The 26,607-nt window shown below is 45.3% G+C and overlaps 1 protein-coding gene across 14 annotated transcripts in view; it reads left to right on the top strand.

The window, feature by feature from the left end:
- TANC2 (tetratricopeptide repeat, ankyrin repeat and coiled-coil containing 2) overlaps positions 1–26,607 on the top strand; it is a 713,825-nt gene that overhangs the window by 479,383 nt on the left and 207,835 nt on the right. For all 14 annotated transcript variants that reach the window (XM_048830451.2, XM_048830452.2, XM_048830456.2 and 11 more), the window contains one exon: positions 21,686–21,834. In XM_048830451.2, coding sequence (XP_048686408.1) covers positions 21,686–21,834 — 149 coding nt within the window. The remainder of the gene's footprint in view (positions 1–21,685; positions 21,835–26,607) is intronic.

Raw genomic sequence — 26,607 nt, forward strand, 5'->3', positions numbered from 1 at the left:
CCCCTGAGTTTACAGATTCATTAAACATTTTTGCTAATGGGCTTGTACTTTAATGTACCAGTTCCTTTAGTATTCTTGGATGAAGATTATCTGGGCTCCCCGATTTAGTCCCATTAAGCTGTTCAAGTTTGGTTTCTACCTCGGATGTGGTAATATCTACCTCCATATCCTCCTTCCCATTTGTTGTCCTACCATTGTCCCTAAGCTCCTCAATAGCTTCATTAAACACTGAGGCAAAGTCTTTGTTTAGATATTGGGCCATGCCTGGATTATCCTTAACCTCCACTCTATTTTAGCAGTCCCACTTCTTTCTTTGTTTTCTTCTTATTTAAGTGGCTATAGAATCTTTTACTATTGGTTTTAATTCCCTTTGCAAGGTCCAAATCCACATGGCTTTTGGCCTTTCTCACTTTATTCCTACATGTTCTGACCTCAATAAGGTAGCTTTCCTTGCTAATCCCTCCCATCTTCCACTCCTTGTAGGCTTTCTGCTTTTTCTTAATCACCTCTCTAAGGTACTTGCTAATCCAGCTTGGTCTACAACTCCTGCCTATTAATTTTTCCCCCTTTCTTGGGATGCAGGCTTCTGATAGTTTCTGCAACTTTGACTTGAAGTAATTCCAGGCCTCCTCCGCCTTTAGATCCACAAGTTCTTCAGTCCAATCCACTTCCGTAACTAATTTCCTTAATTTTTTAAAGTTAGCTCTTTTGAAATCAGAAACCCTAGTCACAGATCTGTTTTTGTTTATCCTTCCATTTAGTTTGAACTGAATTAGCTCATGATCGCTCAAACCAATGTTGTCCCCTACAACCATTTCTTCTATGAGGTCTTCACTAGTCACCAAAGCCAAATTTAAAATGGCATCCCCTCTTGTTGGTTCAGCAACTACTTGGTGAAGGAATCCATCAGCTATCGCATCCAGGAAAATCTGAGCTCTATTATTATAACTAGCACTTGTCCCCCAGTCTATATCTGGGAAGTTAAAGTCTTCCATGATCACACAATTCCCATTAGTATTTACTTCATTAAAAACATTAAAGAGGTCTCTATCCATATCCAGATCGGATCCCGGCAATCTATATCACATCCCAAGCACTATCCCAGGGGAGGCTCTAGTACAGTGGTTCTCAAACTAGGGCCGCCGCTTGTTCAGGGAAAGCCCCTGGTGGGCCGGGCTCGTTTGTTTACCTGCCGCGTCCACAGGTTCGGCCAATTGCGACTCCCACTGGCCGGGGATGTGCTGGCCTCCCTTCCTGCAGCCCCCATTGGCGTGGAGCGGCGAACCGTGGCCAGTGGGAGCCGCGATCTGCCAAATCTCCTGACGCAGCAGGTAAACAAACCGGCCTGGCCCGCCAGGGGCTTTCCCTGAAAAGCGGTGGCCCTAGTTTGAGAACCACTGCTCTAGTAGGTTTCTTCCCTGTAAAGGGGCTAGGCTGGGGCCACGCCGGCTCGCTACGCACAATTGACTTTGGGGGAATTTGTCTGGCCACCGGAGTCTCCCTCGGCAGCCCTTGTAGTAACTGAAACATCACCACCCACAGCAAAACAAACTCCCAACCAGCACCAAAACACTGCCAGACCACCACACACTCCCTTCACTAGCCTGTCTGTTCCTTTGCCTGGCTCTCTTAGTCTTCCCCCCAAACTCCCCTTACAAACTCCCACTCAAACTCCCCTGTTTACAGCTCTGTTTGCTGGCTCCTGTGCTGCTGCAGTTGTCTGTGGGAATCTCTGATAATTGGGAATCATTTAAGGAGGCATTACTAGCTGCCTAAAAAGTCACAATCAAGGAAAAAGGCTGACCTGGTTTAAAGGGGAAGTGAAGGCAGTTATCAAAATAATGTATAATTAGTGGAAGAAAGGGGAAATTCCTGAGCTACTGACTATTTGGTGCCCCGCCCTGACCCAGGGCCTGGCCTGCTAACATTGGGCTATTTGCTCAGCCCCTGCCTGAGGGCCTGAGCTACTGACTATTTGGTGCCCCACCCTGACTCAGGGCCCAGGCCTCCAGTGCTCGTTCCAGTTACCGCAAGGGCTGCCAAGGGAGACTCCGGTGGCCGGACAAATTCCCCCAGAGTCAACTGTGTGTAGCGAGCCGATGTGGCTCCCCGCTGCCCCGGAGAGCGTTGAGTCCTGTCCTAGCCCCTTTACACATGGTGGAGAATGTGGGCATGATCCCTCGGCCCCTGTGAGAAGGGGTCTGAGGGGGAGAGCCACCCCGAGAGAGCCATGGAGATGGATCGACTATTTAAGCTCCTGATGGAGACCGAGGAGCGACAGCAGGCTGCCCAGCTCCAGCAGCAGCAAACGGCTCAGCTCCAGCAGCAGCTCATTCAGCAGCTAGGAGCCCGGCTGCAGCAGTTAGTGACGGCTTTACCGGGAGATGCGGCCAGGTCATCACACACCACCGAGCCGGTCCGGCTAACCAAGATGAGACCTGACGATGACCCCGAGGCTTTCTTGGTGACGTTTGAATGGGTGGCGCTGGTTGCTGGGTGGGCTCCTGACCAATGGGCCACTCTTTTGGCCCCATACTTGACCGAGACTGCCCAAACGGCATACCGGGGGCTGGCTACGGATGAGGCAAGGGATTATAACCAGTTAAAAGCAGCGATCCTGGATGCCTTGGATGTCAGCCCAGACACCTTTCGCAGAGGTTCCGAACTCAGACATACCCCACAGGCACCCAACCCCGGCTGGTGGCCCAAGCCCTGAAGGAAACGTGCAAGCAGTAACTACAGCCAGAGAGGAGGATGGCAGAGAAGGTCACGAAACAAGTCATTCTAGAACAGTTTGTGCACATCCTCCTGGCCCGAGGACGGGCCTGGGTGCTCTGCCATCGGCCAGCGATGTTAGCAGCTGCCATCATGCTGATGGAAGACTTCCTCGCGGCCAAAACACTGATGGGACCCACCATCTGAGCCCAACACCCCGGGCCAGAATGCACTAACACCAAAAGAAAAGGGGGCACCCCGACCGAGTGATGGAACCTCCCCCGTGGGCAAGAGGCTTGCTCAGGACCTTAGGCCAGACACCCTGAGCTCCCACCTCGACAAGGGTCTGCAACCACCGTGCTGAATGTTCTGGGAACCAGTCGGAGTGCACCCAGGAGCCCGCCGGGAGCCCCCACCTGAGGCGGTCACCCTGAACTCTGGTCCTGCTTTCTATATGGGAAGTATGGACATTTGCAGCGGGACTGCACGGAAATGGACTGCAGCTTTGGCCATGTCTGTGCAGGGGAAACCAGGGCCCGGCTACTACAGGCTCCCAAGATCACGGTTCCGGTAGTTGTCAGGGACCATCCCACCCAGGTCCTGATAGACTCCAGCTGCGGGCAGACACTGATTCGCCAGGCTTGGGACCCCGGGTGGACCCCCACTTGGGAACAATTTGGCTGCAATGCATCCACACCGATGTGCGGCCCTACCCCAGTGCCTGGATCCTGTTGACAGTGGCCGGGGTCACCTGATGAATCATTGTCGGCCTGGCCCCTCGACTTGCATACCCGGTGATCCTGGGGCGGGATTGGCTTGCCTTCGAGGAGATCCTCCACTCGACCCCGGCGCTGGAAGGAGAGTGTCCTGAGGCCCTACTGGAGGAGGAGGATGGGACCCCAGAACCCGGAGGAGGGACCGAGAAAACAGACGGCCCCCTGCCGGGGCCCTCTGCCGAACCCCAACTCCATACTGATTTTTGCCAAGAACAAAAAGCTGACCCCACCCTGAGCCGGGCCTATGAACATCTAACGGCGGTTGATGGGACTATGGTCGACCCCCAGTGCGCAATCCAGTGGCCCCACTTGGAGCTACACCGGGACCGTCTTTACCGGATCGACCACGACCCCTGCACAAAGGAACCACAAACGCAGCTGCTGGTACCGCGGTGTCACCAATGGGCCGTGATTAAGCTTGTGCACAACATCCCCACTGCCGGGCACTTAGGCCATGAAAAGATCCTCCCCCGGATTTTGACGTGGTTCTTCTGGCCCAGTGTTCACCAGGAGGTGAGGAACTATTGTAGCTCCTGCCCAGAGTGCCAGTTAGCCGCTCCCCCGTGAGTACCCAGGGCAAAAAGGGAAATTGTTAGTAATGAACATAAATCAGATGATAGGAGTTGTAGAAAATCGAAAAGGGAAGCAAAGGAACACAAAGACAACTCTGTGGCCAGCAGAGTTAAGGATAATAAGGAGTTTTTAAAATACTGTATGTTAGGAACAAAAAGAATTCTGACAGTGATACTGGTCCATTACCAAATAGAAATGGTAGTACTATCAATAGTAATGCAGAAAAGGCAAGAGTGTTCAGTGAGTATTTTGGTTCTCTTTTGGGGCGGGAAACAGATGATATAGTCTCATCATATGATTATAACAAACTTTCCATTCCACAAGTAGCTCTAAGGAGGTTAAACAGAAGCTAATAAAGTTTACTGCAACCCACAGAAGAGTTGTCACAGGATGAGGTCAAGAGTCACAGGATGAGGTCCAGTCTGTGGAAGGAATGACAGGAGTAAACCCAAGAGATAAAGCCACCTATCCACTGTAAACTGAGAGCCTGTAACAGCTACGAGTATGACACAGGCAAAAGATTTTCTTTCTGCGATTTTTAAAATAAGGGTTCTATCCCATGATCTTCCTTGAGGATGGGCAAGCAGACCAACATCTCGGCATGCCCACAGGTTTCCACGTCCAGCAGATGTCTGAGGATACCATTGCAGAGTTCCTACAAGATGTGGCCAAGATTGACTCCTCCGTACTGGCACCGTGGCAGAAGATCAACACCTTGAACACCTTCCTGATCCCCATATTTCATTTGTCCTGAGGGGATCTGCCATGGCGAAGGTACCTCTTAACAAGGTGGACAGCACCGTAAGGCAGCTAGTGAAGAAGTGGATATTTCTTCCCCAGAGGGCCAGCAATGAACTGCTGTACATTTCATACAGGCTGGGCGGCGCCAACATCCCTCAAATGTGTGATCTGTGCGAAGTTGTAGTGATCACTCGAGCATTCCATCTTCTGACGTGCCTGGACACCATGGTGAGGAACATTGTGGAAAGTGCTATGCATAATGTCATCAGGAAGCGAATCACCAGGACCCCCTCCAACCAAGATGTGACCCACTTACCTGAGCGGCTTTCTGGAAGACAAATTTGCAAGAGACGGGGAGACTGCTTCACTCTGGACTTGTGCCTGCAATGCTTCACGACAGCTAGAGAAGCGCATCGCTTGCCACTGGATGTGGTGTGAGGAATGTTGGGAGCTGGGAGTCCTGGTGCCACAGGTGAAGAATACAGAGCACGCAGTCATCACTCCAAGAGCTAAAACCATGCTGGTGAGAACCCTGAAGGATGCTATCCGCTAGCAGTACGTGGAAAACCTGAGACAGAAACTGGACCAAGGCAAGGCCTTCAAGGTGATGTGCAAGGGGGATGCCATCAACCACTTCCTCCCCAAGGGCAGTTTCACCTGATTTGCTGACTGGAGGTTCATCCACAGGGCCAGGCTCAACTGCATCCCGCTGATTGGAGCCATTCACCATGAAAATTGGGACAAGTGATGCAGAAGGTGCAACTATGCCAACAAGATGCTACCCCATGTCTTGTGTAGCTGCAAGCCCCATTCCAGAGCCTGACAGCTCTGCCACAGTGCCATCCAAGATTGCCTAATCAGAGCCATCCCGTCACCTGTGGGGAAGGTTGCTGTGAACTCCGCCATCCCCAGAATGGACAGCCAACTGAGACCAAACATTGTCATCAACAACGAGGAACAGAAAAAGATCATCATGGTGGACGTCACTGTGCCCTTTGAGAAGTGCCTTCCACGGCGCCCAAGCTCGAAAGATGGAGAAATATCCCCTCTAGCCAACGCCTTGAGAGCTAGGGGTTACAATGTTCAAACACACATGCTGATCATCTGAGCCCTGGGCACATGCGACCAGTAATGAGCGAGTGTTGCGGGAATGCCGAATCGGTCAGCGCTACACTTGGCTGATGCGGTAACTCATGGTATCGGATGCCAGCAGGTATCAAGGGACATCTATCTAGAAAACATCACCAGACATCGGCAATACTAGGAGAGATGAGCTGGAGTGCTGCTGAGAAGCAAAGTTGGGAAAGTAATTGGAATGCTTCTCTGATGGATTATAATAGGATACAGACAACCTATTCTAAATGGCCAATTATCAATGGACAATATACACTCATTGCCATATTTGCTTTTGACAACCGACTCTCTGTATAACTTTTCATGAGTGATGCACCTGAATACTTGGATGCTAATATCTAAACTGTATCATTAAATTTATTATTCTAAATTTGGGTTATTGCTGATCATGTACTATATGTATTGTGTGACTTTTAAACCAAACTTTGTACTTTGGGATAATTTATGTACTAAATCCAGATGTACAGACACTCCTTCCTTAACCTGTGTATTATATAATTTTAACATTAGCTTCAATAAAATTTTTAATTCTCTGACGCAGCCCAGCAATCGCCTCTTGGGACAGGATATGTTAGCTGGCTCCCTCCCCTCAGGGACTGCAGTGCTCTGATCAAACTTCTCCTTTCTCTCTTACCTTGAGTGAGTCAGGATCCTTTTATTTTCTCTCTGCAGTTGTCCCTCCCTCTTGCAGCAAACGGTAAATGGAGGGCTTTGGGAAATTAGATCCCTTTTTCTGTTAGTAATTCTCTTCTGACATTTTTCCATTTGGTAGAGCGGATGCCCTGTTTTTGTGCTTTTGGAGCCATGCTGCTTCTGGTTGACTATTCCATTCCATCATTTCGGTTTATATGCTGTTGAAGGATGAGCTGCAATGCCACCTAAATGCCACTAGTTATGTTGGATAAAGTTCCATTAATGGTGACTTCTTTTGAAAGAATCTGTTGTACAAAGTGTAAGTTACAAATAATAATCTGTTTTGTTTTTAATGTAACGAAGACCCAACACCGTTTATACCCACCCCTGTGTAACATCAGTAAATGCCTAAACTTGGTGAGTGTCAGCCGTTCCTAGTTTAAGTGGCGGTGTTACTTTCTTCTTGGCATTTGTAGGGTGATCTGGGACTTATAATGTGCTAGTGTATAAAAGTGAATGGTGGGCAAGCACCATCAGTAGAGCTCACCACACCTGAAATTCAGCATCCCTTGGCATCATCTACAGAGCAACTGAGCTCTCTGGGGCTTCCCTTTGACCCCAGCTTAGAGGGCCTGAAGAATGGTCTGCAGAGACGATGTCAGAAACCAGTCTCTTATAACTGATCCGACCACGTGTGTACCTGGCTTTCACTTGCCACACCACTCAATGGCCCTTGCATAGACAAATGGTGCCTCCCCTTACTGGGATGGCACCAACTAAAGGGGAGGACACATGACCTCCCCATGTGTCTCCTCCCTGACCCCAGGCTAGGGCCCCTGCACTCTCCCCGCTCTACATTACCTGCAGGTGGTAAGGACTCTGTCATCCTGCTGTGGCTGCTTCCCCCTGGCATATTGGGCTGTTCTCCCTGGTCGCCAGGCCCGGGCAGGGAGTGGGACAGAGCCACTCCCAGTCGCAGCTCTGTGCAGTGTAGCCAGCTGCCTGGGAGAGAGCCTGGCTGGAGAGGGGCAGAGGCCAAAAATGCCTGGGAGGAGGGAGGGCTTTGGCTCACTTGGCCGCTGTCCCCGGAAGCCAAGCCTGGGCGGGAGGCAGGTCCCCTCTGCTGCCAGGCGCTCTGTCAGGCGGCTGCTGCATTGCACTGGGCAGCATCCCAGCATGGTCGGAAGAGGTTCTGGCCTCGCCCCTTCGACTCCGGCTCTGGCCCCACCCCTTCCACTCCCCACCCGGGCCGGCTGGTGAGGGGGCCTTTGTGAATTGATTTTGAATGGGCCAGGGTCCATATGCAGACAGCCTTCACACCTGAGGCCAATGGGAGGATCCCACATGCAGCTAGGGTGGCCAGACAGCAAGTGTGAAAAATCGGGACGTGGGTGGGGGATAATAGGCACCTATATAAGACAAAGCCCCAAATATCCGGACTGTCCCTATAAAATTGGGACATCTGGTCACCCTACCTGCAGCTGTGGCCAAAGACAGACAAGGTCACACATCACTTAACGACTGCCCTTTGACCAGATTTGATGGTTGTCTGAGGGCTCTGCACTTCGCTGATGAGGCTGCCGCAAATTGGCTTGGCAAGGTCCGCATCCAATAACAAGAGGGCCTGCAAAACTGGTTTCTCCAACTCATTTCCACTTATTCCCCAGTCTCCTCTGCTTCCCCATTTTACTGATGGTACCTTGACTTCTGCTCCCTATCCAAGGTTTGCCAGACTTTCTAAAGTCTGCATGAGCTTTTGTGGACCTTGATAAGTCACTAAAATCCCTGTGTTGACTCTGTATCTCCTGACCTGCTACGGTTGACAGCAAGTCTTGTGGACTTTAAAGATCTGTATTGAGACAAAGCTGATAGGAACAGAAATCAAGATATGGAATTGAAGGGGTTCTCAAATTTCATTGCGCCGCGACCCCCTTCTGATAACAGTTACGGCATGACCCCGGATTGGGTGGAGCCCAAGCCTTCGTGCCCCAGGTGGGTGGAGAGGGGACCAGAGCCTGAGTCCCACCGCCCCGGATGGGGGTGGAGCTCAGGCTTCAGCTTCTGCTAGGGGTCCCAGCAAGTCTAATGCTGGCCCTGGCGACCCCATTAAAATGGGGTCGAGATCCACTTTGGAGTCCTGACCCACAAGTTTGAAAACCACTGGAATAGGGAAAGTTGACTGAGAATCTCTCTGAGGTGCTCCACAGGGCTTTCTGCTTGTTGGATCCTAGTGTATCTTAAATAAAAGTAGTATGTGATCACGTAATTAAAGGCACTGTCATAATACATATGCACAAGAAGGCTGATGTAAGTTTTCACGGGCATCCTTATTTCTGGCATTTTCAAAATTCTGACTTTGCAACTATCCAGCAACTAACCCCTTTGCAGAAAGTAGCATCCCCTGCTGAGTAAAGTAGGGTATCTTGCCACATTCATAATCAGTCAGTATTCCATGATCCCCACTGACCTGTGGGTTTCTGGATAAAGATTGTGGTTTTGAAGTGTCTTAAGACCTGCCTATCTGAGAGACCGCCTCTCTACCTGTGTCATACTACCACGGTTGAAATCAGCAAAGGCACTTAATCTGAAGTCATGCCATTACAAACACATAAGTACTGCAGGCATGACATTTTCCATGTGGCTGTGAAATTCACTTTAAAAGAGCCTGAATCTGGTGACCTTCAGGACACTCTGCTAAGCTCATCTTTTTTCCCCAGACACTTTAAATAGGATGAATTGCTGGAAGGGGAGGGAGAGGGGGATCTGAGCTTTCAAGTTGCTTGGCTTGCTGATGGTGAGTTATACTGGATTGTACTGCTGCACTTTAGTGTGTGGTGTTTGTTCTGTATTTTAAAAGTTGGGAAAGTTGGTGAGTGTGTAAGGATAGGTACCCTTTTTAGTATTTGTATAAATTCAAAGGGTAAAATTTTCAAAAGCACTTACATTTCTAAGGAGCCTAACCCATTTTCAGGAATGACTTAGGCTTCTAAGTAAATGGGACTTGGTTTCCTAAATTTCTTAGCTACTTTTGAAATGTCTGCCCTAAATAAATAAACTCTTTGCCTCCCTCCCCCATTCTTCTTCTGCTCCCTTCTCCTCTCCTCCTCCTGGCTTGCCTCCTGCAGAGTGACCTTGCTGCCCAATTGCTATTCAATCCATCTGCCCCGTAGGTACCCCCAATCAATAAATTGCTTCTCTAAACCCAGCAGTTCATCCTCTGCTGCAACATCCATCCCATCCAATTGACCTTTTCCTTACACAGGCAACCCAGACCCTCCCCAACTAATTGACTTTCAGGTTTTCCAGATGCCTGAGCCAATTAACCTTCTCTTACTCCCTGGACAATTGATCTACTTCTTGTCCTCTGCCTTCACTCCTACCCCAGCAGCCTTCTTACTTCTTAGAAGACTTTTTGCCAAGTTTCCAGCAGTTCCTTTCCTTTTCCTCCCAGATTAATGGCCAGATGGGGAGGTGACTGGGTCACCTTTTCAAGCTTTTCTCCAACACTATGAAGGCTAGAATCTTACTTTTTTTTTTTTTTAAATGAAAGCTGAGGTTCCCACATAATTACTTGACTTCAGGATCAGGGGCTTTAAGAAATGCCCCAAATATCATGAGACTCTCTGTAAAATCTAGAGCAGGGGTGGCCAACCTGTGGCTCTAGAGCCACTTACGGCTCTTCAGAAGTTACTATGCGGCTCCTTGTATAGGCACCGACTCCGGGGCTGGAGTTACAGGCGCCAGCTTTCCAATGTGCCGGGGGGTGCTAGCTGCTGAACCCCTGGCTCTGCCACAGGCCCTGCCTCCACTCCACCCCTTCCTGAGCCTGAGCCTGCCATGCCCTTGCTCCTCCCTCGAGCCTCCTGCACGCCATGAAACAGCTGATGGGGAGGGAAGGGGAGGCGCTGATTGGCAGGGCTGCTGGTGGGTGGGAGCGCTGGGAGCAGGCAGGGAGCTGATGGGGGGTACTGACGTATTATTGTGGCTCTTTGGCAATGTATATTGGTAAATTCTGGCTCCTTCTCAGGCTCAGGTTGGCCACCCCTGCTATGGGGGTTGGCAACACATAGGCTCTCTGAAGCTTTCAGAACCAGCCAGAGAGGATCAGCCAGAGTATTGCACTCTCCTCTTTATCCACAACCCTGGGTTGTGGATCTTGTTTGTCAGGTGGCTAGCAGGGGTACTGCTATGTTGCTGCAACAAGGTAGGGAGAGCAACCAGCTGCAGAGGCTTAGGGAGGCTGGTCTCTTTCTAATTCAAGAGGTTTCTTGGGTGCTGTTGCACCCTCAGTTGCAGCTGTGCATCCCCAAAGACTTCATTGGGTTTGTGGAAGAGTAGCCGCAAGGTAGAATTTGACACTTGTGACTACAGAGGTCTGAGTAGCTAGTACTGCTTGGCTGTGCTTTCCCCTGGCTCTCACTCAGGCCCTCACTTTTAAAATTTCCGTGCTAAAACACTGGATGTTGGTACCATGCTGTTTTCTGAAATTACTTTATTTTTTCTGCTCCTGAATTCCGTCTGTGGATTCAGCAAAGTTAAGACTTCAGTGCTCTGATTTACTCCTTCCAAGATTCTTCTGACCTGTCCAGTAAAACACCAGATAGTCTAAACATGAGTGGTATCTACAGAGGGACAACCTGTTTCACATCTGTGTAAAAGCTGTTATTTATTTCTCTTACATAAAGCAGTGTGAGTCATACAGAGCACAGCTACCTGTCACTTCTGGAGATTAAGGACAAAAGCCAGAAACTATTAGTGTGTTTTTCCTGTTCATCAATTGTGTAAGAGTTGGATTAAGTTTCTTTTGTAACTTCTTGAATACTGTTGGTCTCATCTAATTTACTAAAATATTGCAGTAACAATGGAATGTTCAGTATCAAAGAATCCCAAAGGTTGTCAAGTTCTTACAGTGCAAAAGCAGGGATACTACTTTTCATTTTTGTTCTAAAAAAAAAAAGTGTGTGTGGGGGCAATACTTGTTAGCACAATTTTCTTCTCTGTCTAACCCCAGTCCTCCCCTTTGAGGGACGGATTGCAAGTTGGTGAGGACTCTTAATGACTCTGACTGATGTCAGTGAGAGATAGGGCTCTCCGCAGCGCAGGCTTCATATGGTTAGTCTCCCACCCACATCTATAACAAAGCCTTTGGGCTGGCAGCAATCATGAATGTTGGTCTCTCCGTTCTGACCCCATATCCACTAGCTGGAAGACTCCAAGTCTGAGTCATTTTAATTTTTGAAATTAAAAGGAAAAAAAATTCAAAATGGATAAAAGGAAAGGTGTTTATGCCATTTTTAGTTAATCTATGCAAGTCATTACTACAAGATATTTTGAAGACAAATAATTTAGTAATATTTTTAAAAAGAATAGTTTTTGTGTGAATAAGAATAGAAACTGCAGCAATGTAAGCTAGGACAACACTAGCAGGATATCAGCCCCCCCTACTTCAGAGCGTAAACTAATAACTTGCTGAAATAAGAAAAGTCATCCCAGAGTTTAATAAGCATTGCACAGTAAGAGACTTTATGTACACGTGGATGATGTTACTCCTTTCTTTGAAGCATCTACAGTTGGCTCTTGTCAGAGATGGGGTAGTAGACTAGATGAATCTTTTGTCTCTTTGGGCATGGGAATTCCTAAGCTCTTATGCTGTTGCTCAAACCCCAGCCTTTTTACTTTTGCGTCAGTCTGTGACTTTTTAAGGGGGAAAAAAAATGTTCTCCTACTTCTATAGAGATGCAGAAACTTTCTATCTAAAAAACTTATATGGGGAATTGAGGCACAGAGAAGCTAACTGATTTGCCCAATTCCACACAAGAAGATTTCAGGCTAGGTCTCTGGGTCCAGTGGTTGAACCCTAACCACTCAGTAAACCTGCCATTTGTCATACCTATCATGTTTCAGGGTAAAATCTTCTTCCATAGTAGAAAAGTAGCTTCAAATTCACTATGTGGACACTGTAGTATACATAGAATCACAGAAGATCAGGGTTGGAAGAAACCTCAGGAGGTCATCTAGTCCAACCCTGCTCAAAGCAGGACCAACCCCAACTAATCATCCCAGCCAGGGCTTTGTCAAGCCGGGCCTTAAAAACCTCTAAGGAAGGAGATTCCACCACCTCCCTAGGTAACCCATTCCAGTGCTTCCTTGAGAGGTCATCTAGTCCAGTCCCCTGCACTCATGGCAGGACTAAGTATTATCTAGACCATTCCTGGCAGGTGTTTTTCTAACCTGCTCTTAAAAATCTCCAGTGATGGAGATTCCACAACCTCCCTAGGCAATTTATTCCAGTGCTTCACCACCCTGACAGGAAGTTTTTCCTAATGTCCAAACCTAAACCTCCTGTGCTGCAATTTAAGCCCATTGCTTCTTGTCCTATCCTCAGAAGTTAAGAAGAACAATTTTTCTCCGTCTTCCTTGTAACAATCTTTTACATACTTGAAAACTGTTATCATGTCCCCTCTCAGTCTTCTCTTCTCCAGACTAAAGAAACCCAATTTTTTCAGTCTTCCCTCAGAGGTCATGTTTTCGAGACCTTTAATCATTTATGTTGCTCTTCTCTGGACTCTCTCAAATTTGTCCACATCCTTCCTGAAATATGGCACCCAGAACTGGACACAATACTCCAGCTGAGGCCTAATCAGTGCAGAGTAGAGCAGAAGAATTACTTCGTGTCTTTCTTACAACACTCCTGCTAATACATCCAGAATGATGTTTGCTTTTTTTGCAACACTGTTGACTCATATTTAGCTTTTGGTCCACTATGACCCCCAGATCCCTTTCCTCAGTACTCCTTCTTAGGCAGTCGTTTCCTTTTTTTGTATGTGTGCAACTGATTGTTCCTCCCTAAATGGAGTACTTTGCATTTGTCCTTATTGAATTTCATCCTATCTACTTCAGACCAGTTCTCCAGTTTGTCCAGATCATTTTGAATTTTAATCCTATCCTCCAAAGCACTTGCAACCCCTTCCAGCTTGGTATCATCTGCAAACTTTATAAGTGTACATTCTATGCTATTATCTAAATCATTGATGAAGATACTGAACAGAACCAGACCCAGAACTGATCCCTGAGGGACCCCACTCATTATGTCCTTCCAGCATGACTGTGAACCACTGATAACTACTCTCTGGGAACGGTTTTCCAACCAGTTTTGCACCCACCTTATCGTAGCTCCATCTAGGTTGCATTTCCCTAGTTTGTTTATGACACGGTCACGCGAGACAGTATCAAAAGCTTTACTAAAGTCAAAATATAAAAACAAGGAAGTAAGCACCCAGATTTGAAACAGTGGCCTCTTGATCTGCAGTCAGATGCGCAACCCCTGAGCTGAACCCCCACCTGCTGAGCTCTACTTCCACCATACAGGAACACTACAGTATACGTACCAGTGGTGGTGTTTAGAGACATTCTTCAGAAGCTCAAATTCTTCTAAAGCTGGATAGATCATTGTTAATCACAGTACTGTACTAAATGATAAGCTAATCTTGCTTTTTAAAAAAGTAATGGCAGACGGCATTTTTCATCACTTTATGAAGAGCTACCATTCTAAAGCTGGAGAGTATATATGTGTGTGTGTGTGTGTGTGTGTATTTATTTTTATGCTTGTACTATATATAATTTTCCCATTGTTTTGAGATAAATGCACTTTATGCCTGAAAGATAATTTTTTGGTTATATTTTTATATATTAAATAGTAACTGCTTTCCTCAGAATTGGCAATTGAGCACAAAAAATCTTAGTTATTTTTGAATTATTGAATCATAACGCTATCACAACCCAGTTTTGCCTTTTTTCTTTGGGTGAGGGAAACAATAAATTCAGTTATTTTTATCATTACACTAGAAAGGTTTTGTGAAATCAATACATATATTTCTTATAGCTGCACCGCAGTTAAGAATGTGGACAACTATAACAAAGGTAATTTATCTTTTCTTGTTATGTGATTTGATAGAGAAGCGGTTCTCAACTGGGGGTCCGTGGCAGCAGGTTTAAAACAAACAAAAGGAAATATTTTTTCACACAACGCACAGTCAACCTGGATGCCAAGGGATGTTGTGAATGCCAAGACTATCGGAAGGTTCAAAAAAGAACTAGATAACTTCATGGAGGATAGGTCCATGAATGGATATTGGCCAGGATGGGCAAGGAAACTGGGAATGGGCAACAGGGGATGGATCACTTAATGATTACCTGTTTTATTCAGTCCCTCTGGCACACCTGGCATTGGCTACTGTCAGAAGACAGGATACTGGGCAAGATGGACCTTTGGTCTGACCCCGTATGGCCGTTCTTTTGAGCCCATTGGCAGAGATGGTCGGGCACAAGGGGGTGGTCTCCCCAAACTGCAGTGCCAGCGCAGGACAGTCCCAGGGGCAGCTCCACACCACCTCCCCCACCCGCCCCAAGGCTCCACCCCCCTGGCCAGATCAGAGGCAGGAAGCTGGAGCCGCGCAGTGTGGGGTGACTGCTTCTCTGGCTGGTGTGGTGCCATGGAGCAGGCAGTCACGGCGCTCCCCTGTCTCCTCCTGCTGCTGGTGCCTGGGACTGTGGCTGCTCCTCAACTCCCAGTCCCTTTTGACTGCTCATGTAACCAGTAAGAGCCACCCTGGTGGGTGGACCCAGTTCCGGGGCTGGCAGAGCCCTCGGGGAGCAGCAACCACAACCCTCCTGGCACACAGTCCCTAGCTATCCCTCGCTCTGCACCCTGAGCTACCCCCAGCCCACACACAGCCCCTAACTGCATCTCTCCCTGCACCCTGAGCTACTCCCCTATCTGCACACTGTCCCTAGCTACCCCCTCCTTGCACCTTGAGCTACACCCTGCCTGCACACAGCCCCTAGCTATCCCCCACCTTGTCTGCACCCTAAGCGGTTTTCAAACGTTGTGAGTTGAGTCTCCCCCTTTGAGTTATAATTTTTGATTGTGCCCCCCACCCCAACCAGACGGCTGAGTTGCCTGCTGAGGTGAGTCGGGGTGGATGTGGCAATCCCTCTCCGGGCCCTGGTGTGCAGAGTTTGCCCAAGCCCTTCTGGGCCCTGCCAGCTCCCGCCTCCCAAAAATAGAAGTTAAACTGTGCCTATGCCCCAGGCACATCTCTCCCTCACTCTCCCCAGCCAACGGGTGGAGCCCTGGTGCCTCACCCTGGTGCTCCGCAGACTAAAGTCCCATGGTTGTGACCCTCCCACTCCCCAGCTGCTGAAGCTGGGAGCCCTTATCCACGCCCCCCCCACCCCCTTACACACTGGTCCCTGGAATTTTTATAGCACGTTGAGGGGGCCTGAGAAAGAAAAAGGTTGAGAACCACTGTGATAGACCTCAGCACCCCATTATTACTGTGGGCAGTGATGTGTCACTGGCAAGAGAATGTGTCACTTTAATATGTATTGTTAAGTTGATCAACCATTCAAGTTAATGCTGCATATAAATAAGATCCTTGGGGCAGGAACTGTAATTGCATTTGTAACTTGTACGGCACCAAGCACATTACTGGCGTATAATAGTAAATCACATTTTCACGGAGTTCTATCTCGTATTGATTCCTGACTACTTCAATTCAGGAATTATAACTAAGGGCCTCCTATTCCAAAAACCAGGCCCTGTCACTTAAACTAAGGAAATAAATCTCTGTTAGCTGTAAAGTATCAGAGGGGTAGCCATGTTAGTCTGTATCCACAAAAACAACGAGGAGTCCAGTGGCACCTTAAAGACTAACAGATTTATTTGGGCATAAGCTTTTGTGGGTAAAAAACCCCCACTTTTTCAGAGCAAAGAAGTGGGGTTTTTAACCCACGAAAGCTTATGCCCAAATAAATCTATTAGTCTTATAAGGTGCCACCAGACTCCTCATTGTTTCTGTTAGCTGTAGTAGAATGACAAGTTGTATACTCTTGCCTCCAAGTAACCAGAGAATGACATCAGCCCTGATCCAGCAGAGCACTTACGCACATGTGTAATTTGAGTCCTGCTAAGTCAATGGGACTACACACTTGCTGAATGTTATGCACGTGTTGAAGTTTTTGCTGAATCGGGGTCATTGTCACAAACAAACAAATTGTACAGAGCAGGTCTAACATTCTATTCAGAGCAGTGGTGATCAAACAGTGATCGCCATTAAAAACTGGATGTTTATCATTAACTGAAGTTAACTCTACCATGAGCTCTGCAGTCTTTGAATGTAGGAAATCTTGTCGATATCTTGGAAAAGGTAAATACTGTATCATTATAAAAATCCATCTTTATTGGCATTTATGATGCACACTAACCAATATATTTGCAAACTCTGCCCTGAATATTTACTCTGAGATTGATGTTCTGCATACAGCCCCCCCCCTCCCGAAAATATGTACCTCATTTGTAAATAATTTACGTGGTATTTAACTTAACATTGTGGTTTGCTGCTGCACTGTAATTTACTTTTCAGAGAAATTTCATAAGGGTTTTTGCAACAGATACAGTATGCGTTTGGAGTGTGTACCCTATGCAAAAGGAATTATTTATACAAAAGACTCTAACAGATCAGGTATGTCGGGGTGGGACCACCATACAGTACTGTAGAAATTCTGGGCAGAAAGGCTGCTCCTAGGCAGCTGGTGATAGGCTGTCAAAATGGAAGTAATTCTCAGGGCTCTACCTCAGTCATTTCATGGGTCTCTCTCACTCCTGGGATAGCCCAAGATTTGAGGGGCTGCAAAAGTGGCTTACAGTCACCATAGCTCTGCATCTCCCAAGGCTGTGAGTTTTGTGTTGTTGTGAATCCAAGAATTTCATCCATAGCGCTCAAGGGAAAAGATGGACTTCCTGTCTTCCTTGAGTCATCTCACCATCCTGCATTCCTCCCACAGAATCAGGGATATACCTCTAGAATACAATATCACATAAACAACAGAATGGTGATGGACCAATAGCTCACCACTGGAGTCCAGTTTGACAAGCATCTAGGCTACAACTTTGTTTAGGGGTGGGGGGTGGACACCAGGAGTCTTGGGAAGGTTGGGGTTGGACAGAAGGTTTCAGAAGGTGATGACGGTAAAAGGAGGTAACAAGAGCCTCTACCCACACAGGGAGCTGGGTTCACACACTCTGCAAGCAGTCACCCATGGAGCAGAATCACACTGGTTCTGCTTCAGACACAGCCCTCCATTCTCACGAAGGATGTGATAGTATTTGCACCTTGATGACTGGAAGGGAGGTCTCTGGGGGAAGAATTCATTCATTTTCATAGCAGTGAAGCCTCCGTGTAAGACAATTCAGGGTGTGTATTTCACAATGTTGATGGTTGTTATGAATGTGGAGTCTTTGTTTTGTATGAGATGCTGCAGCTGTGAACTAAGGTGCAGCCCCCATTAAGTATTTGTTTAATCATCCTCATTAATCAACATTGTCTATATCCTTTTAAAAGCTTTTTTAGTCTGCATTAATATGATTGAGACAATGAAAAGTTGGTTTATGCTTCTGTACATTGAAATTATGACCTTGAACTGGGCTCCCTAGGAGCAGCAGACTAATCTATGTATTGAGCTTTCATGCAAGGTTATAGCTTCAACTGACTTGTACCTTTCAGCAATAGTTATGAGTGACATGTAAAAAAACCCCTCCCTCTACCCTAGCTGTAGACTAAGTTCTTCAGCACCTTTTGAGAATGTTGACTAATTTATATTCAAGAAGGGAAAGATAAGATATAGAGTAAGATACATTTCATTACAGGACTCTTTAAAATGGGGTTCTACTGAGAAAAGTGACTATATAAAAATGCCATCGTCTTATTCAACAAATCTTTTTGCTGTGAATCAGTCATATCTGCTGACTGTTCTGACTAGGATAAGGTTTTACTGCCTCTGGCACTGCAGCACTAGACCAGCCTTGGGAAACAGAGTTGGCTTTTATTCTGGATTGAACGTTATGACAAAAATAATTACCTACATTCTAATTGCAGGCCCACGTCCTGCCCTTAGTTCCTTCTCTGCAACTCCTTGGAACTCCAGTTGCACAGGTGTAGAACTTGGCCTACAGGATCTTTGTTACTGATGCTGATCTGAACAGGAAAGAACTTAATTTTCAGGTCCTGTCTTTAGGACACTGGTGATCAGAAAAATAAAACCATTTTTAGTCTGCACTGAGAGTCCTGTATCTGTAGACATGGAGAGGCAATAAACTCAGAAACCAATGATGCTTTTTTATTATAGAATAGAAGATTAGGGTTGGAAGGGACCTCAGGAGGTCATCTAGTCCAACCCCCTTTACTCACTTTTCAGAGTAAAAGCACATTGTAATTCTCACTATAAATGCAGTACTAACCTAATACACATTATCAACCAACATATTGTAAATATGCTAACTAATTTAAACTAATTAATAACCTGGCCATGCAGTGATCTTAACTCAAGTTAGACCCAGGATCCAGAGTTCTTGCCCCTCTTTTAACTCTTACTTTTTGAGTAGTTGAAAGAGGGCAGAGGGCAACAAAAATGATTAGGGGACTGGAACACATGACTTATGAGGAGAGGCTGAGGGAACTGGGATTATTTAGTCTACAGAAGAGAAGAATGAGGGGAAATTTGATAGCTGCTTTCAGCTACCTGAAAGGTGGTTCCAAAGAGGATGGATCTAGACTATTCTCAGTGGTAGTGGATGACAGGACAAGGAGTAATGGTCTCAAGTTGCAGTGAGAGAGATTTAGGTTGGATATTAGGAAAAACTTTTTCACTAGGAGGGTGGTGAAACACTGGAATGCGTTACCTAGGGAGGTGGTAGAATCTCCTTCCTTAGAAGTTTTTAAGGTCAGGCTTGACAAAGCCCTGGCTGGGATGATTTAATTCGGGATCGGTCCTGCTTTGAGCAGGGGGTTGGACTAGATGACCTCCTGAGGTCCCTTCCAACCCTGATATTCTATGATTCTATGATTCTCTCTCTCTCAGCTTTCTGTCTGCTCCTCTCTATAGAACAGCCCCATGGTCAGGATAATTCACAGTGTCTGTTTTCAATGTTCAGCATTTCAATGGAGCCTACGTTTACCCCAGCACTATGTCCTTTCTCCTGTCTCCCATATATCTTTGCATTTCCTGATGTTTCTTTGATTCTTTGAAGGTTTTTTTTCTAATTAAGATGATACTTTGCGGTTTTCAAGTCTCAGCCTGAAATTGAAATATGCCTGTTATTTTGCACCATATTTCTGTCCTAAAAAGAGACAGGTGCTCAGTATTGTTAGAAACACAGTACGGTTAGTTGGATATTAGGAAATATTAGGATATTTGGAAAAGGACATTTTCCTTTCCAGCACTTATTCTCTTCTCATTATGGCTTTGATTACTCTAGCATTTCCTAGGAACAGTTTTCCACCTACATTAACTCCAGTTCAATTCTACTGATGGTAGTAATAATGGTGGGAGCCCTAGTGCAGCTAAGGTGCCAGTGGCTGAGTGTCTTACTGCCATGTCATGCCTGTGTACACCAGCACTTGCTCTGGGATGTGGACTTCGCTGTCCATGCAACAACTGTACAAAAGGGCATGGTCTTGTGGATTAGAGTGCATTCCCTCTGACATGGTATACAGTATCAACAGCAGATGAAGGCTGGCAGATGATGGTTGCATATATTGTTCTTTCCAGTTTTGACTGGCTTGATCCCTGTTTCAGAGGAATCACTGGACAGTATTCCTTTTTCTCATCATGCTGGACTGACGAGCAAGGCTCTAATGTCTGACCTGAAGCACACAACCTGCTATGTCAGAATTACAATAAGGGTCTGAATGAAACTGATAAAAATCCGTAGATTCAGATTAAAGTCTGAACCTCTAGCTTAATCCACACGGTTGGGTACAAGTGTTCATGCTGCTTTGAAATACTATGTGCCATATACAGTATATTCCTTGGCACAGCAGAATGTGTTGAGTGACGTTTCCACTTTCTGAATCTTAGGTTTATATCAGTTTGAGACACCCTTAGCAGTAATGTCTGTGGAGCTTTTTAGGGCAGTTAAAAAGAAGGGCTCTTGTGGGAAGTAAATGGGAATTGATAAAATAGTCCAAAGCATCCACATTTTTGTCTACTTTTCCTGTACCCAATAGCCTCCTTCAAAATCACTATAGTCTATGTTGCAAATAGGTATTGAGAGTTTAAATGTATTTTACCTAGCAGACAGCACGCATTCCAAGATTTTGCATTCATGATAAATTCATAATTGGAAATTCTGAAAAAACAAAAAGTGAGTATTTGACTTGATAGATCATAATATCATCCTAGGAACTATTACAGCTTCTTGTGCAATATTTTCCCAGAGACAGCAGGCGTGATAAAAATCCTTCTCAATTTTTTTGTAGAATGGCTGCACGAAAGAAGTTGGATCTCTCAGTAGATTTAAGAAAACCCTCTGCTTTTAAAACTTTTTGAGAGTATGAAAGACTTTGGTTAATTTACCAACGGGCTGTAGGTGTGCACTCAAATTGTGAGTTTTGGACTACGAACATATGTGAATTGAACTGACTTATCTGGCCCTGGGACAGGCTGAAAATGGGACTATTATCTTACTCTACCTTTCCTAATGAACAATAGATCAGTCTTTAAACATGTCCTTTCATATTATGAAATAATGAATTTCAGCTGCTTAAAACTGTGGGCCTACTGGTATGGATGCCACTTGAGTGCATTGCTAACAGAAGATCAAACGATTCACATACAGTCATGAGTTCTTTGCAAGTGACACAGAGGTGACTCATTTGGTTGTGTACATGAGAGAGGAGCTTCCTTGGCTTCAGCATTGCCTTTTAGCAAAGTCCCATCTCTTGGTTGAGCCTAGAGGGCTTTGTCATGAACTTCAGGGGGAAAGGGATGACTGTCTGCATCTTGCCTAAAATGAGGTGTTGAGAACAGCAGCTAATAAACAGAGAGAGAAGGAATAAAGGGTACTATTAAAAGAAATGTAGAGTGACAATTTAAATCAATGAATGTCCAGCAAATAGTGTTGAGTGAGACAGAGAAGATGTGTTTGAGCTGAAAACCTCTATAGTGGAGTTGCTGTGTGAAAAGTTGGCTATACTTAGTCCGTTAAAACAGTGGGTGAACAATAGTAAAGTTAAACAGTTTCCATCATAAATTATGTTTTTCTTGTTGTTCAGGTGAAGCTGAGCAGGAGCTGGGACCCCCTCCATCCGTAGATGAGGCAGCAAACACACTCATGACTCGCCTGGGCTTCCTCCTTGGAGAGAAAGTCACAGAGGTACAGCCGGGGCCCCAGTACAGCATGGAGGTGCAGGATGAGAATCAGGTATGAGATCTCCTTCGGCATTACAAATGTACAGCAATAATTGGTTGGTTGTGATGTAGCACATGAGTTTTTGTAATTATCTCATGGTTGGGTGTGTGATAGAGGTGGAATGATTTTCACAAAAGGACAAAGGTAATAATACCACATTATAAAACTGTGGGTCATAATTACACAGTAGCAATATATGTTTATGGGATCAGCTGATACCATTTGTGGTAGTTTCTGTCATTTTCTGTTTGAGCTGCAAGCTTCGTCAGGGACAATAGCCTCTTACCGTATTAGATAATAGTGATCAAAATAATTTGTATTCTATGCACCTTTCCTGTGAGGCCTTTAAAGTACTTTAGAAACATTAAATAAGCTTCATAAATCCCCTGGAATGGTAGGTAAGTATTATTATCCTAATTTTACAGCTGCTTATATGACTTGCTCATATACACATATTGAGATGGCTCAAAACTGAAAATATATACAAATACCAACTTATTCTTGTCAAACTCTCATTGAACTTAACTCATCTTTCTGGATGTCTCAAGAACAGAGTGGCAGCCAGGCACCGGTTGAACACTAAATTTGATAGGAGTTTTGCCTGAGTAAGGACTTTGGATCCTAGTTCTGTAGTAATCACTCCCAGTCTTCTGCTCTGGACAGTAGACTCACTCCCCACACATGGTAGTGAATAAGCTAAGGACTTATTTCTACCAAACTGAGATGTGATGGGGTGAGAGTGAAAACCAAAAAGAGAGAGTCTGTTAATTGAAGAAGGATGGTCCAAGGGTTAGGATTCTAGCCCGGGACTCGGGAGATCCAAGGTTAATTTCCTGCTCTCTGACAAAGACGTACTGTGTGACCTTGGACAAGTCACTTAGTCTCTATGTGCCTTGGCTCCTTTTGTGAAAATTGGGGCTATTGTGAAAAATAAATAAAGATTGTGAGGTGCTCAGATACGATGATAACGAAGGCCATATTAGTACCATAGATGGAAGTGTGTATTGTTAACAGGCTTATTTTTCTTACCCATTGTCTGAAGTTCCCTTTATTACATCTGCTTTGGTAGGCTGACAAAGCAATGACTGTCTAGCTTGTCTTTGTGATAAAATAAAAGTTCTCATGTAGTTTTTGGTTCCTCTCTGGACTTGACTTGATACTGGAATAATAAATTTGTCTGCATCTCTGAAGTGTGATTGCCCATTTTATATTTTTCTGGTGATTCGGGAAAGCTCCTCTTCTTCAGGCTGAAGTTTTCAGCACCCTTTGCTCTTTGATTTTACACTGCCACTGAACAGAATTTTTCAAAATAAATTCTATAGTTTTTAGCGGTGCAAATCACTATTGAATTTAACCCCTCCTGAATTGTTTTAAGGAGTAAAAGGAAGCTATTACTTGCAGATAGGTGAGTAGCACAGGTGCCAGAGCAAGAGAGGTAAGCTGGATCAGGTGGGTGCAAAAGCTGGAGCAATGGGAGGAGGCAAGTAGATGGGGTAGAGTTGGTAGCTGGAGTTATGGATGTCCAAAGCAGAGTGGCAGCTGTAGATCAGCTAACCTAGAGAGGAAGGAAGCTGTATTCCTTCAGCAGCAGGAGTGAAGAGATTGTCCCGCAGGGAGACTGGAGAATTTGGTGTGGGAGGAGAGGGCTGGCTCTGTGTTGACATAGATTTCCATGAGTGGTTTTGAGCAGTCCATGGCACAAGTGGGACAAAGAGTTAACATGCTTTTCTCTTTGGAGCAAAGAAAATGGATTTTTGTGAAATGTTTATTCTTTAACACATTTATTAAGTTTTTCATGATTTCACATAGTTTTTTGTGTAAGTTTTGTTGGCTATCTTTGAAATGCACTGTAGAGTACATTGTGTTAGAAAGTGTATTTTTAACAGGCACTTATTTGAACTGAATACTTCAAAGCAGAATAGAGATTTCTACTATAAATGGTTCCTTTTGTTGGCTTTTTTTAATTAAAAAAACCATCTTTTCTGAAAATATTCCTTTTAAGAGTAAGTAAAAGAAAATATCTTTACAGAGACAGCAGTGACAGTTGCACTCTGAAGTAGATTGATATCTTGGGCTCTGCACCAATTTTTGCATGAAAAAGTTTTAGAGGCCCTTTGAACACGATTCATGTGCTTAGTGAAGATAGAGAAGAGCCAAGTTCTTAATTTACCAAGTTAAATTTGTTGTGGGGGTTGTTTTTTGTGAGCAGTGCCTCCTCTGTCAGTGCTGCATATTTCCCTAAAGTCCACATCTAAGCTGCTGATGGCCAGTCTAAATGGAGTCCTGGGGAATTTAATTCAGCCCTTTTAATTTCTCTCCCCTCTGTTCTGAAGGTGTGATTGCAGCAATCCTCTTCCGGACAGGAGAACTGTCAAACAGCCTTGGCCAAGTTTGATGTCAGTCTTACTGTATGAATCCACTGGCATTTGTGATTCTCTTACTCCTAACCACATCCCTCTGAAGGCAGGTCTACACTTAAAATACTGCATTGATGCAGCTGCGCCTCTCTCGTGTTTCAGAGAAGACGCTCCTACGCCGATGGGAAAGCTCCCATTGGCATAGTTAATCCACCTCCCCCAATAGCTATGTCACTGGGAGAAGTTCTCCCACTGACATAGCGCTGTCTACACTGGGGCTTAGTTGGTATAACTGTGTTGTGCAGGAGTATGGGTTTATACAAGTCTGTAGTATAGACCTGGCTGAAGAGTGGGAGTCCTCCTAAGTATTTCCCAAAGTAAAGACCCTTCTGTACTGCAGCACATGTCACAGCTCTGCTGCAATCCAACTAAACTAGCCCTCCAAGAGTTAATTCTTCAGCATAAATCATGATGCAGGGGTGTTGGTGAGGGAGGTTTGCAAAGATGCTGACATCTGATTGCAACTTTGGCTGCCATTATGCACTTGAACTTTAAAAAAGAAAAGCTCTTTCTAGATTTTAATTCATTAGTTTATGTGGCTTGAGCTGTGAAAGCAGTCTCTGTGTAAAAAGCTAGAATTAGAGGACTGCTTGCTATTCTGACCATGCTCTGCCCTCTGAAGTGAGAATATAATTATTTGCAATCTCTCCAATGTTGAGGTGAAATGAAGATAAGGAATAGAGCTGTTTTTTAACTAAAACTGTCCCAATCTATAAATCCAACACTTTGTATTTCCACTCAAGTGCTTTATTTTGATTATAGCAGGGGGGACATTTTCTTATCCAAATTGCTTAGAAGTTACAACTTTTTGTATACTATTTCTTACTTGAGCACGTTTTCCTTAATGAGAGATCACATATGTCAAAGAGTAAAATATTTTTCTCCTCTTCACAAACTTTCTTTTGCTTTATTGGCTACTAGTAAAGCAAAGGAATATGAGAGCAGTATAGTAAAGTGTACTTTTTCAAACGCTTTAGTAGAAATATAACAATAAATGTAGCAACAATGTTGAAAATACAGAATTGTCTTATAAATGGAAATGTATATTTAAATTTGGCATAGAGGAATATATGATGAGTATATTTCTGTATCAGTACAAAAATCTCATATATGTCCGTGCAGAGTAATATAAGTTTGAATATTTCCATTAGCATCTTGTTGCTAACTGGCTGCAATAGTAACATTACAAATCAAAGAGGTGATAAGAATATCATTTGGTAATAGCTATGGCACTTCATGGAAGTTGGTGTGGTAATCAGATGGGGAAAGCTGGATGTACCATTGTTTTGCTGCATTTTAATTTGTTTTTAAATATAACTGAGGTCCTATATATCAAGGTGTTTGAGTAGGATTTTATTAGTCATAGTGTTAGAATTGCAGCAAATATTTGCTTGAAATAACAGTTTTAAAAGTGGCATGGAAATCCTCTGCTTTGGAGAAAACACAACACCAGATTAATAACAACACTTGTGACAAAGCTCTGTCCTTGTCTCCATGGGTCCCGCATTTCCTGGCGGATTTCGCAAGCCTCAGAGGCTCACTGTGGCCCTCCACGTAACCCTTCTCTCTCTAGAGACAAGGGTCACGGTCTACTGAGCCATTTTCATCATAAGCCAGCAAGGGAGGTGAGCAGAAGCTATCCTCCCTTGCACAGTCTCTTTGCCTCCCAGTCTCAGTGATTAATCAGGGGGGAGGGGGCAAACGGGGGAGCCCAGGCCCACCCTCTGCTCCAGCCCAGGGACCCTAATAGTATCAGCTATGGTAACTGACCTTTTAGAAACAGGACATGTACAATTCCCTGGGCTACTTCCCCACAGCAGCCCCCCACTTCCTCAAGCTCCACTTCACCCTTCCTCAGGGCCTCCTTCCTTGTACCTGATATGGTGTGTACTGCTCAGTCTCTCCAACAGCACAACTTCCTCCCACAGCTCCTGACATCCATCCCCACCTGACTAACTGGGAGGCTTTTAACTAGTTTCAGCGAGCCCCTGATTGTCTTCAGGTACCCCAATCAACCTAGCGTTCTCCCTGTCTTCTGGAAAGTTCTTAATTGGCCCCAGGTGTCTTAACTGACCTGGAGCAGCTGCCATTTCACTTATCCTGGTACCAGGGATTAGTTTAGCCTGGAGCTAATATATCTATCTCCCACTACTTTTCTATAGCCATCTGGCCTTGCCACACACTTTACATTTGTATATCTCCTTTCACTCTGCAAGATCCCAAAGATGACATAAAATTTATGGATGACACAGTATTATTTAGGCTAGTTAGGGACAGAGAAAACCATTTGGAACTCTGAAAGGCCCTAACAGAACTGTGCACTTGAGAAACATGGTGTCAAATGCAATTCATGTACTGTAGGTAAGTG

The sequence above is a fragment of the Caretta caretta genome, chromosome 27 (assembly GCF_965140235.1).
Source record: "Caretta caretta isolate rCarCar2 chromosome 27, rCarCar1.hap1, whole genome shotgun sequence".
Taxonomy (NCBI): Eukaryota; Metazoa; Chordata; order Testudines; family Cheloniidae; genus Caretta; species Caretta caretta.